Source organism: Mercenaria mercenaria, chromosome 5 (genome assembly GCF_021730395.1).
Source record: "Mercenaria mercenaria strain notata chromosome 5, MADL_Memer_1, whole genome shotgun sequence".
Lineage (NCBI taxonomy): Eukaryota > Metazoa > Mollusca > Bivalvia > Venerida > Veneridae > Mercenaria > Mercenaria mercenaria.
Genome location: NC_069365.1, coordinates 40,745,836 through 40,759,210, shown reverse-complemented (window position 1 = coordinate 40,759,210; position 13,375 = coordinate 40,745,836). Strand labels below are relative to the sequence as shown.

Here is a 13,375-nt window from a genome sequence, read left to right as displayed (position 1 = left end):
TTTCTCAAAGATTACTTAAAATAATCGGAAAAAGTTGTTTCCCTTTAAAAATGAATGCCATTTGTACTTAAAATAATCGGGAACAGTTGTCTCCCTTTGAAAATGAATGCCATTTGTAAAGAAATAAAGATAAACAATTGCTGAAAACTGTGTTCCACCTTGTTATGCGAAATTTCACCACTCGCACGCTATTGCAAATGCATCAAAACGAACATGTGTAACTGTTCTTTGAAAATGGTGAGTTTTTAAAGGCGTTTAACTGCCCGAAAGTGGAGCCCCTTTAGGCAGCCCTTTTCAGGAATTCAATGTTTATATCAGTATACTGACACTTGTTTCGTAAAGTAATATACATGTTTTACATGCTGTTCAATTTTAATGTCAAACAACTCTTTCTTTCTATGATTTGGTGTTGTTTGATTTTTGTTTCTCAAGGCCTCCATCGAAACCTTAAGTCACAACATCAAATACCATCAAATTGCTTTTATACAAGAGTCAGTCATCAAAATTTTACTGCAAAGGCCACAGCTCTAAAAGTAGGATTCCACGTTTGACAACATCATTTGAAGATTAAAAATTACGTCCATACCATCTGCTTTGATGTTTTGCAATGTACAAATCAACTTAACGTTTTATCATTGGCAAAACTGGTCAATTCATATATTATCTTTTAGCCATGTATCAACTTAAACAGATATCTGATATTCTTTTCCGATGAGACAACCAAGTCTGTGTACAATCAATGTTTATCCGAATAAAACATCTGAATATGAGCTTCATAAGCAGTAGTCAAGCTTTAGCATAGAAATATTACCACTTTCATACTCTTATGCATATATCATTATTATATACACTATGAAAATCTTCTTGGATAAATTTTCCAAATGCATAAACTAGGCATTTTTGACAGTCCTTGAGTGTAGATGAACTAAATAAATTAAAAAATAAATAACAAAATGTCAGCCAAACATGAATTAAATATTTTATATACCCATATGGATACAGCAATAAACGATCAAGGCATTTACCTTCAGCTACCATAACTCTTAGCCTGCTGGCGGCAAGTGATTCAGCCTTTGCAACCAGTGCAGACCAAGATCAGCCTGCACATCCATGCAGTCTGATCATGGTCTGCACTGTTCGCTATTCAGTTAGTAAATTTTCAGTGAACACCCCTTTGAATAATAAATGGTATTGCCCAAATTGAATGATGGACCAGTCCATTTTAGAAATTTAGCAGGCTAAGGGATAATGTAAGTTGAATATCATAGACCATGACCAAAAACATTAATATTATAATCCACGGTTTGCTAGTTCTTATGTTCATGCTGCATCAGAAGGACTTTGATGATATTGCACCTACCTGTGGTTATCATAAACTCTTTCCCACTCAGTATATGATGTAACATCATCTTCAGCTCGTACGGACTCAAGTTGAGAAGGTGGTCACTGGCTTCCTCTCCTACAATATGAAATCATTCAAGGAAGTAAGGTGATGCAAACTGGGTAAAATGTTATTAAACAAAGAGTGGACACCAGTCTGGAAACTCAAGCATATGATTGGTTGTGTTCAAATGCAAATTTGAAATTGACCAACTGCAATTTTGCACATGAGAACTGGGTATAAAAATTGAGAAAGAAGACCAGTCTCCAAACTCAAGCATTTTGATTGGTTGTTTTCAAGTGCAAATTTGAAATTGACCAATGGCAATGTTGCACTCTGTGACTGGTCTTAATGCTCCATTTTATAACTTTGCAGCTAGTTACAGCTGGATGAACAGATGCAGTGGGCCAGTGGTAACATTGTCTGTCTATGAAAACAGGGACAATGAGTTTGATCCCCTACAAAAATCATTTACATTGGGCTAAGATTCTTGTGTATGGTAGCTTTTAAATCTGTTACACTTAAGAACCAGGGAACCTTCTAGAGTCCGATCATCTTCTGTAGCTTGCACTATTTTCCCACTAAAATTACTAACAGTCTTCTGGAGGATGGCCAATATAGGTTTCCAGTGGCAACTATAAATAAGTCTAAACACAAACAAATAGCTGGATGAGATGAGATGAAACCCATTGAAAACCATTTAAAATTCAGAAAATACCAGCATAAAACCAAAACAAAATTGGATGCATTGCATTCCCTGTTTACATGATTTACGGTAAATGATTCAAATATTTTATGCCTTCTATAACAAAAGTCCAGAAGACAAACATATATTCATACCTGTACATTTGAAAAGACGTGCCAGCTCAGTTGCCATGACTTGTATTATAAGACCAACTCTTAAACGTAACATTTCGTTGAACAGTTTGGGCTCAGTTCGGATGAACATGGCCAGATATATCAACAGCTCCTGTAATTATACCATAAAATGTCACGTCTCTCTCTTAAAGGCATACAAAGGTAAAATTGTGGATGTAAAATAGAAATCCTTTATATCATTGTAGAAAAGAAATTTCTCACATTTTACTAACATACTTAGTTAGAACAGACATAGTTTCTTATTTTAACGTTCTAGGTGCACAATTTTCATACTTTTGCTAACCTTACCTACCTATGCCTACTACCTACTGCTATAAAATATCACATTCCATTTTTCTTTCTTCATGCTACACACCACATCTCACATCACATACTTACTCTCTAACTTCGTATTTTTCCTATATCTTTATAGTCTGACTGTATTATTTTTACCTTACTTATATGCTAAAACTCATCAAATTAACCCATACACAGTGCCAGATAACTGTAGCAATCAGAAGAAATCAACTGTTTACACCTGATGATGTCACTGTTGTATGACATCAATGTTACTCTCTAGACATAATGATTGGTATTTCGTTAAATACAGTTATCATATGGTGAGTTATATTTAATGGGAAATCTCATCCAAAATTTGCAGGAACACAATTTGGGACAAAATTTCACTCAAAGTTCGAATTTCCTTATCCACAACTCAAGGGCATGGAATGTTAATTTTATCTAAGTATCAATGACAATCTTCTTACTTCAAAAAATGAGGTGGGGCATAAAATCTTATTTCCCGTTATTCCTCGATTAATTAAGTTCTAAATGTCATGTAATAAACTCTTCTTAGAGAAGGTGCTCTCACTGGCAAAAAGTAAAGAGATAATAATAAAAGCAAGATTGGATGCACTGGTGCGAAAGTAAGAATCCTCACTGCAAAACCAGGAGTTGCAGGTTCAATCCACCAGATCCTCGACCTCCAATAGTATGTTACCTGGCATGCGGAAGAGATAGGGAAACTTCAGGAATTGGAGCATTTTTTACATTTTACTCTACTTTGGTGTGAGCATGAAATTTCATGGTATTTATCAAAATAAGAATTTCATAGGGATATGGATTTGTGGGTTTCAAGTTCAGAAGATAAATGAAAAGAAATTTTATGTTTGCTGGGATCTAATTTGATGGATTGACACAAACATAAACACCCCCCCCCCCCCCCCCCAAAATAAGACCCCATCAATGTTACTGACTGCACAGTATTTTGTAACAAAACTCCCTTCTAGATGAGTCTGCCATATGGGTAACTGATTGAAACTACAAATAAACTTGGATAAACACACATTATGTTTCCATCTGTTTAACAGAATTACATCAACAAGTCTTCTATAAATAGTTATAATATCCTCAAATAGTTTAATGTTTTCTATCGCCTTGTTTACCTGAGTTAAAGATGCAGTACTAAGATCTTCACCACAGACACTATAGATGATTGCTGCCAGTTCATCTGGTGGTAGTGGGCTGAAAGTAATAATTTTAAAACACTTCAATTATGTAATAGCAGGCAGTAAGCCTGATCAATTTTCATGGATTCAGTACAACTAGTTACCTGTTCTCCACAAATAACTGTCAACTTCTCCACATGAATAAGATCAGGAGAACAAATTATTTCAAATACAGCGTCTTTAATCAAATCATCAGGAGAACATAATGTTTCACCCACAGATCAAACTCACAAACCTGTAACCGGTAGACCTGTGCTCTACCTATTGAGCTAAGCAGACGGGATTCAAGAAATACTAATATGTTAAGAGCAGGCTGTCTAGCATACCCCGACAAAAAATTAGGGCTAATTTAAGGGCAATTTGTACAAAAAAATAGGGCTAAAATTAGGAATTTGGTACAATTTTAAGGAAATTTTAGGGCTAAATTTAGGAATTTTCAAATCAAAATATGGACTTTAAAGACCATGTAATGTGCTTACCTTAGTGACTGACATAAAAGTTACTCAGAAATAGTGCTTTATTTACAGAAAAGACGTCTCCTAGCTTTCCACTGTTTTGAACTGTGCTAAATTGTTTTTTTCTGAATTAGAAAAACTTTTAAACAACATTTAAAACATTTTCTCTTTTTGATCATTGCAAAAGTTAAAAAAATTAGGAATCTTTGTGAAAAAATAGGGCCTTTTTAGGAATTTCCTTTGATTTTTTTAAAAAAAATAGGAATTTAAGCCAAATTGAAAAAAAATAGGAAAAAGTAGGAATTTTAGGGACGCTAGACAACCTGTAAGAATGATGAGGACCATTTGCAATATAGGCCAAATTAGAACAAAAAAATTCCAAGCATACAGAGAAATATCTGAAACTATAAGACACAGCATAACCTCTTATAATGATGCTTATCAAGAACAAAAGGCAGTGATTCGTCTTTCCTAAACCTTTAACTTCTACAGAGCAACAACCTCTGCACACACACAAAATATATTTAAGGTTTCCCAAAGGTGTTGCTCTACAGCTGTTGCACAGAATAATAAATAATAACAGAAAACTGTCGAAATTCATAGTAAATAAAGAAAGAGCTACAACAGTTTTCCATTCAGCCCTCAAATTCTACATTATCATTTACCTGGTTATAATTTTCTCATTCTCCGAAGGCAGTCCTACAGACAGTTGTTTCTGTCGTACCAGTAAGTCAGTAGCTGCCAGGGCAAGATCCTCTACTCTCTTCTTTAACATGCCCGCTGCATGTCTAACTAGCCACCATTGCTTAAAATGTCCAGCCTGGTATAAAATAAACAAGAGGGCCATGATGGCCCTATATCGCTCACCTGGTTAAATGGTTGCTATGAAGATTTGCATTTAAGCTTGACCCCGGGGTCAAGATTTGAACAAACTTGGTAGAGATCCACTAGGCAATGCTACACACCAAATATCTAAGCTCTAGGCCTTCTAGTTTATTTCTAGACATTTTTTGGAAGATTTTCCTATGTAAAATCAAGTAACCCCTGGGGCGGGGACAATTTGACACCGGGTGGTCATGATTTGAACAAATTTTGTAGAGGTCCACTAGGCAATGCTACATGTCAAATATCTAAGCTCTAGGCCTTCTGGTTTATTTTTAGAAATTTTTTGAAGATTTTCCGATGTACAATTAAGTTACCGCAGGGGCGGGGTCAATTTTACCCCGGGGGTCATGATTTGAATAAAGTTTGTAGAAGTCTACTAGGCAATGTTACATATCAAATATCTAAGATCTAGGCCTTCTGCTTTATTTTTAGCAAATTTATGAAGATTTCCCTATGTACAATCAAGTAACCCTGGGGCTGGGTCAAGATTTGAACAAATTTTGTAGAGGTCCACTAGGCAACGCTACATGTCAAATATCTAAGCTCTAGACCTTCTGGTTTATTTTTAGAAAATTTTGAAGATTTTCCTATGTAAAATCAAGTGACCCCTGGGGCGGGGTCAATTTTGACGCCGGGGGTCATGATTTGAACAAATTTTGTAGAGGTCCACTGGGCAATGCTACATGTCAAATATCTAAGCTCTAGGCCATCTGGTTTATTTTAAAAACATTTGAAGATTTTCCTATAGAAATCTATGTAAAATCAAGTGACCCCTGGGGCAGGGTCAATTTTGACCCCGGGTCCACTAAGCAATGCTACATGTCAAATATCTAAGCTCTAGTGCTTCTGGTTTTTGAGAAGATTTTTTAAGATTTTCCTATGTAAAATCATATGACCCCTCGGGCGGGGTCAATTTTGACCCCGGGGTCATGATTTGAACAAATTTGGTACAGGTCCACTAGGCAATGCTTCACACCAAATATCTAAGCTCTAGGGGTTCTGGTATTTGAGAAGAAGATTTTTAAAGTTTTTCCTTTCGGTTGCCATGGCAACCAGAGTTCTGCATGGAATTCAATTCTTTGAAAAGAAATTGTAGAGCTTCACCCAAGGAACATTCCTGTGAAGTTTGGATGAAATTGGCCCAGCGGTTTATGAGAAGATGTCATTTAAAGTAAAAGTTTACGGACGATGGACGACTGACGGTGAGTGATCACAATAGCACACCCTGAGCCTTTGGCTCAGGTGAACTAAAAATAATTTGGGTCATATTTGATGAGCTTTTAATCAAGCTTTACATCTGTTGAAATATCTGTTAAATCAAATTTATATAAGATGAAGTGACAAATACATAACACATTGTAACAAACAGAAACATTAAAAGTCAGCAGACACAAAACAAGACAAAAAAACAAGAATGTTGTCTACAGAGTATGACACATGCTCCCTGAAAATGTTGGACAGAATAATGAACAAGAGGACCATGATGGTCCTGAATCGCTCACCTGTTCCCGCATGACCCAGTTTTGAGTATGACGTCGTTTTTTCTATTATTTGACAAAGTGACCTAGTTTTTGAGCTCATGTGACCCAGTTTTGAGCTTGACCTAGAAATCATCAAGATAAAAATTCTGACCAATTTTCATGAAGATCCATTGAAAAATATGGCCTCTAGAGAGGTCAAAAGATTTTTCAAATTTTAGACCTAATGACCTAGTTTTTGACCGCAGTTGACCCAGTTTCAAACTTGACCTAGATATAATCAAGATGAACATTCAGACCAACTTTCATACAGATCCCATGAAAAATATGGCCTTTAGAGAGGTCACAAGGTTTTTCTATTATTTGACCTACTGACCTAGTTTTTGACGGCACGTGACCCAGTTTCAAACCTGACCTAGATATCATCAAGATGAACATTCTGACCAAATTTCATGAAGATCTTGTGAAATATATGGCCTCTAGAGAGGTGACAAGGTTTTTCTATTTTTAGACCTACTGACCTAGTTTTTGACCGCACGTGATCCAGTTTCGAACTTGACCTAGATATCATCAAGGTGAATATTCTGACCAACTTTCATAAAGATCCCATGAAAAATATGGCCTTTAGAGAGGTCACAAGGTTTTTCTATTATTTGACCTACTGACCTAGTTTTTGATGGCCCGTGACCCACTTTCGAACTTGACCTAGATATCATCAAGGTGAACATTCTGAGCAATTTTCATGAAGATCTTGTGAAATATATGGCCTCTAGAGAGGTCACAAGGTTTTTCTATTTTTAGACCTACTGACCTAGTTTTTGACCGCACGTGATCCAGTTTCGAACTTGACCTAGATATCATCAATGTGAATATTCTGACCAACTTTCATAAAGATCCCATGAAAAATATGGCCTTTAGAGAGGTCACAAGGTTTTTCTATTATTTGACCTTCTGACCTAGTTTTTGATGGCCGGTGACCCAGTTTCGAACTTGACCTAGATATCATCAAGGTGAACATTCTGAGCAATTTTCATGAAGATCTTGTGAAATATATGGCCTCTAGTGAGGTCACAAGGTTTTTCTATCTTTAGACCTACTGACCTAGTTTTCGACAGCATGTGACCCACTTTCGAACTTGACCTAGATATCATCAAGGTGAACATTCTGACCAACTTTCATAAAGATCCCATGAAAAATGTGACCTCTAGAGTGGTCACAAGCAAAAGTTTACGCACGCACGGACGGACGGACGACGGATGCTGCGCGATCACAAAAGCTCACCTTGTCACTTTGTGACAGGTGAGCTAATGAATCCACTACTAGGCCATAATGTGGGCATGACAATCCCAAATATGCTCATGTCCACAAAATGCTGATGATATAATTATACAGTTTCATTTCATTTGGAAACTGAAGGAGTTGAGTTTACAAGTTTCATTTCAACAGGATGGAATTGTAGAAGTAGTTGAATACACAATGCTTTGATGTAGTTGCAATATTTCAAAGTCAAACAAGAGGACCATGATGGTCCTGAATCGCTCACCTCTTCCCACATGACCCAGTTTTGAGTATGACGTCATTTTTTCTATTATTTGACATAGTGACCTAGTTTTTGAGCTCATGTGACCCAGTTTTGAACTTGATTTAGATATTATCAAGATAAAAATTTGATCAATTTTCATGAAGATCCATTGAAAAATATGGTCTCTAGAGAGGTCACAAGGTTTTTCTATTATTTGACCTATTGACCTAGTTTTTGAAGGTACGTGACGCTGTTTTGAACTTTATATTGATATCATCAAGGTGAACATTCTCGCAAATTTTCATGAAGATCTCAAGAAAAATATGGCCTCTAGAGAGGTCACAAGGTTTTTCTATTTTTATACCTACTGGCCTAGTTTTTGACCGCACGTGACCCAGTTTCGAAACTGACCTAGATATCATCAAGGTGAACATTCAGATCAATTTTCATGAAGATTCATTGAAAAATATGGCCTCTAGAGAGGTCAAAAGATTTTAATAATTTTAGACCTACTGACCTAGTTTTTGACCGCAGTTGACCCAGTTTCAAACTTGACCTAGATGTCATCAAGATGAACATTCAGACTAACTTTCATACAGATCCCATGAAAAGTATGGCCTCTAGAGAGGTCAAAAGGTTTTTTAATTATTTGACCTACTGACCTAGTTTTTTAAGGCACGTGACCCAGTTTCAAACTTGACCTAGATATCAACAAGGTGAACAATCTGACCAATTTTCATGAAGATCCATTCAAGGGTATGGCCTCTAGAGAGGTCACAAGGTTTTTCTATTTCAAGACCTACTGACCTAGTTTTTGATCGCAGTTGACCCAGTTTCAAACTTGATCTAGATGTCATCAAGATGAACATTCAGACTAACTTTCATACAGATCCCATGAAAAGTATGGCCTCAAGAGAGGTCACAAGGTTTTTTTATTATTTGACCTACTGACCTAGTTTTTTAAGGCATGTGATCCGGTGTCAAACTTGACCTAGATATCAACAAGGTGAACAATCTGACCAATTTTCATGAAGATCCATTCAAGGGTATGGCCTTTTTCTATTATTTGACATAGTGACCTAGTTTTTTACCGCACATGACCCAGTTTCGAACTTGACCTATATATCATCAAGATAAACATTCAGACCAACTTTCAAACAGATCCCATGAAAAATATAGCCTCTAGAGAAGTCACAACGTTTTTTCATTATTTGACCTACTGACCTACTTTTTGAAGGCACGTGACCCATTTTCGAACTTGACCTAGATATCATCAAAATGAACATTCTGACCAATTTTTATGGAGATCCATTCACAAGGATGGCTTTAGAGAGGTCACAAGGCTTTTCTATTTTTAGACCTACTGACCTAGTTTTTGACCGCACATGACCCAGTTTCAAACTTGACCTAGATATCATCAAGATGAACATTCAGACCAACTTTATACAGATCCCATGAAAAATATGGCCTTTAGAGAGGTCACAAGGTTTTTCTATTATTTGACCTACTGACCTAGTTTTTGAAGGCACGTGACCCAGTTTCAAACTTGACCTAGATATCATCAAGATGAACATTCAGACCAACTTTCATACAGATCCCATGAAAAATATGGCCTCTAGAGAGGTCACAAGGTTTTTCTATTATTTGACCTACTGACCTAGTTTTTGATGGCACGTGACCCACTTTCGAACTTGACCTAGATATCAAGGTGAACATTCTGACCAATTTTCATGAAGATCTCATGAAAAATATGGCCTCTAGAGAGGTCACAAGGTTTTTCTATTTTTAGATCTACTGACCTAGTTTTTGATCGCACGTGACCCAGTTTCGAACTTGACCTAGATATCATCAAGATGAACATTCAGACCAACTTTCATACAGATCCCATGAAAAATATGGCCTTTAGAGAGGTCACAAGGTTTTTCTATTATTTGACCTACTGACCTAGTTTTTGAGCTCATGTGACCCAGTTTCGAACTTGACCTAGATATCATCAAGGTGAACATTCTGACCAATTTTCATGAAGATCTTGTGAAATATATGGCCTCTAGAGAGGTCACAAGGTTTTTCCATTTTTAGACCTACTGACCTAGTTTTTGACGGCACGTGACCCAGTTTCGAACTTGACCTAGATATCATCAAGATGAACATTCTGACCTATTTTCATAAAGATCCCACATAAAATGTGACCTCTAGAGTGGTCACAAGCAAAAGTTTATGCACGGACGCACGCATGCACGGACGGACGACGGACGCTGCGTGATCACAAAAGCTCACCTTGTCACTATGTGACAGGTGAGCTAAAAAAAGGGCCATAACTCCAGAAAAAAATCATCAGACATGAAAGTCCTGATAATATGCAAATTTCCACTTCGTTATAATGAAGCATACCAAGTTTCATTTCAATTGGATGGAAACTGTAGGACTTGTACCCAAGAAAGAGTGCCAGACAGATGGGACGAAGGTCTGAATGAAAGACAGACAGACAGTTCAAATACTACTACCATATTTTTCCGACACTGTGTGCTTACAAATTTGCATTTGTAAAACTCTAAACTGTTTTTCCCCTGAAGATTTCAAAACTCTGAGAAATTTACAAAAGAACAACCAACTATTTCTACTGCCATACTATACAAGGAAGTAGGGTAGCACATGCACACAATACAACTTTATGCTATTTTCTTTTTTATGTGATGCCAGTGCTATTACTGGTATCATCTTATTATGTAAAGTAGAACTCACTTTTTCGTATAACTCCAATAGAAGTTCTCCCACTGTACAATACTTCCCATCAACCTCAGTATCCCATTCAGTACCTCTGTCAAAACAAATATCAACATTTTACTAGAAACAAAACTTTTACAAGGAGCCTCAGTGGCCAAACGGTTAAGAACACTGATTGCTAATCACTTGCCCCTCATTGAATTTGGTTTGAAGCCCATCCATGCCTAATACAATGTCTGGAGGGGCACCTGGGGTGTTCCTCCACCAAGAAAAGCCGGAAAAGTCACCATGTATCCTTAACTGTGTTGGCGTAACTGTAAACCCAACAAAAAACTGTCATAAATCTGTTGAAAAACTGCAGTACATCAAGCAAACATGAGACTGTTGTCTTTGAAAATATACTCTACGGTCTAGTTGGTAGAGAAATACCTTTCATGAAACTTGAGTAACACTGCAATTATAAATCAATTTAAAAGCGTCAAAATTTGGTACTGTAGATTTAAGGCCATATACGGTATCTCAGACTTGTCCAACAGTGACAATACATCTATACTGCTATTTACATTAGACAGTCCTACCGTAAATGTTTTAAAAACAACAGACTTCGAAATAACAATTTCTTTGTACTTCAGATTAAAATCTGTTCAAATTTCAACGTTATATATTTATACAATACTTTCTAGGTTTAGAATTCAAAATTTGACACCATCAAATGCCTTACTTTTTCATATACAGGTAGTGTATTATGTCTGCCTGCTCTTGGAGATTCTCTGACTGTGCTAGCTGCTCAACAAGCTCGTGCGCATTGACACTTTCATAGTTGTTTTCCTGTGTGAATGCATGCTTTTCGCCAAATGCCCATTTCTTTCGCTGAAACTTAGGTGAACCTTGTGGGCTTACTTTAGGGCTCGCTTTTGGGCTCACTTTAGGGCTTGGAGCTGGTGAAGCCCATGGTGACGAATCTTTTAAATGGTGGTGAGCTGATTCTGTATAAGAAAAATTGACAGTGGTCGATTAAGCACTGTATGTATTTTTGTTTCACATGACATGCATATACACTGTCAATGCACTTTATTATAAGTGTTAGAGTTTTAAAATGAATGATGCAACAATATGCATTTATTTCCATATTGTGACATGCTAATGCAAAGAAACATTTAGCAAATTATAATTTATACATATTACGATGAACATATCTACAACCAGTTTTAGGAGTATTTCAGCCATGTCTGGCAGCAGGCATTTCTAAAAGTTTTATAAGGTTTTATAACTTTGTTACTTCTAAAAGTTCAATTTTCTGATTACCTCTCTTTCATAGACTGTATTTGTAAAATTCTTTTTTTAAATGTTTACCTTCATGGTGCTCTGAACCAGGCAGTGGGCGGTCCTCTGTAGAAAAAAAAGCCAACACTGAATATACACCGCAATCAAAATTATGAATCACAATTACATATACATACATATACATATTACACATAATTATATGTTACACACATTACATTTAGCTCTAAACTGAGTATTAACAAGTGGACAAACATAACAAATTATATATGCAGGATATTACTAAAAACAAACAATTTATATAAATAAACTATTAAAACTTGAATATAATATGAATTAAAAAACCTTTAGAGTATATTATATTAAGAATATAATAATACAAAATACTATAATGATATATCATAGCTATTTCACAGCATAACAGTAAGAATTACACTCCAGGGAAAATTCAAATGCAAAGCACGGTAAAACAACTGCATTCAACAAGCCAAATCAAAGCCTGAAAAAAATGCTAACACAGTAATTTTACTACAAAGCTGTAATGAAGAAAATGATATGGTATCTGTGTCATTCCACATTATCTTCCATTTGTCTCTTTGGTTTTAATTCTCATCGTTAAACTTATGGTCATATGGCGACTTTCAATCTTACAAGGCAGTCTGAAAGACTGCTAAATCCCCGCCACTGCTATGGATAGTGAAAGGGTAAAACCTTTGATTTTAGCTGTGACCTTGACCTTGAACTGACACGGCTGACTCATGAATTCTGCACAATGTCTTGATGAGGTGATCATTTGACCAAAGTTTCATGAAAATCCTTCAAGGGGTTAAGGAGATACAGAGCTGAAACCTTTGACCTTGAGTTGACATGGCTGACTCATGAGTTCTTGGTGAGGTGATCATTTGACCAAAGTTTGATGAAAATCCTTCAAGGGGTTAAGGAGATACAGAGTGGACACCAAATGGAAGGCTCAAACCTTTGACCCTTAGTTGTGACCTTGACCTTGAGCTGGCATGGTTGACTCATAATTTCTGCACATCGTCTTGATGAGGTAATCATTTGACCCAGGTTTTATAAAATTCCTTCAAGGGGTGTAGGAGATATAGAGTGGACACGAAATGGAAGGCTCAAGCCTTTGACCTTCAGCTGTGACCTTGACCTTGAGCTGACATGGCTGACTCATAAGTTCTGCACATCGCCTTGATGAGGTGATCGTCTGACCCAAGTTTGATGAAAATCCTTCAAGAGGTTTAGGAGATATAGAGCGGACACAAAATGGAAGG

The 13,375-nt window shown here is 36.5% G+C and overlaps 1 protein-coding gene across 1 annotated transcript in view; it reads right to left on the bottom strand.

Annotated features, from left to right (window-relative positions):
- Nucleotides 1-13,375, bottom strand: part of LOC123556975 (probable phosphorylase b kinase regulatory subunit alpha) — a 96,357-nt gene that overhangs the window by 21,739 nt on the left and 61,243 nt on the right. Inside the window, exons 20-26 of the mRNA XM_053544560.1 lie at nucleotides 12,165-12,200; nucleotides 11,533-11,797; nucleotides 10,830-10,905; nucleotides 4,868-5,022; nucleotides 3,685-3,763; nucleotides 2,222-2,351; nucleotides 1,361-1,459 (exon numbers count right to left, since the gene is read on the bottom strand). Coding sequence (XP_053400535.1) covers nucleotides 1,361-1,459; nucleotides 2,222-2,351; nucleotides 3,685-3,763; nucleotides 4,868-5,022; nucleotides 10,830-10,905; nucleotides 11,533-11,797; nucleotides 12,165-12,200 — 840 coding nt within the window. The remainder of the gene's footprint in view (nucleotides 1-1,360; nucleotides 1,460-2,221; nucleotides 2,352-3,684; nucleotides 3,764-4,867; nucleotides 5,023-10,829; nucleotides 10,906-11,532; nucleotides 11,798-12,164; nucleotides 12,201-13,375) is intronic.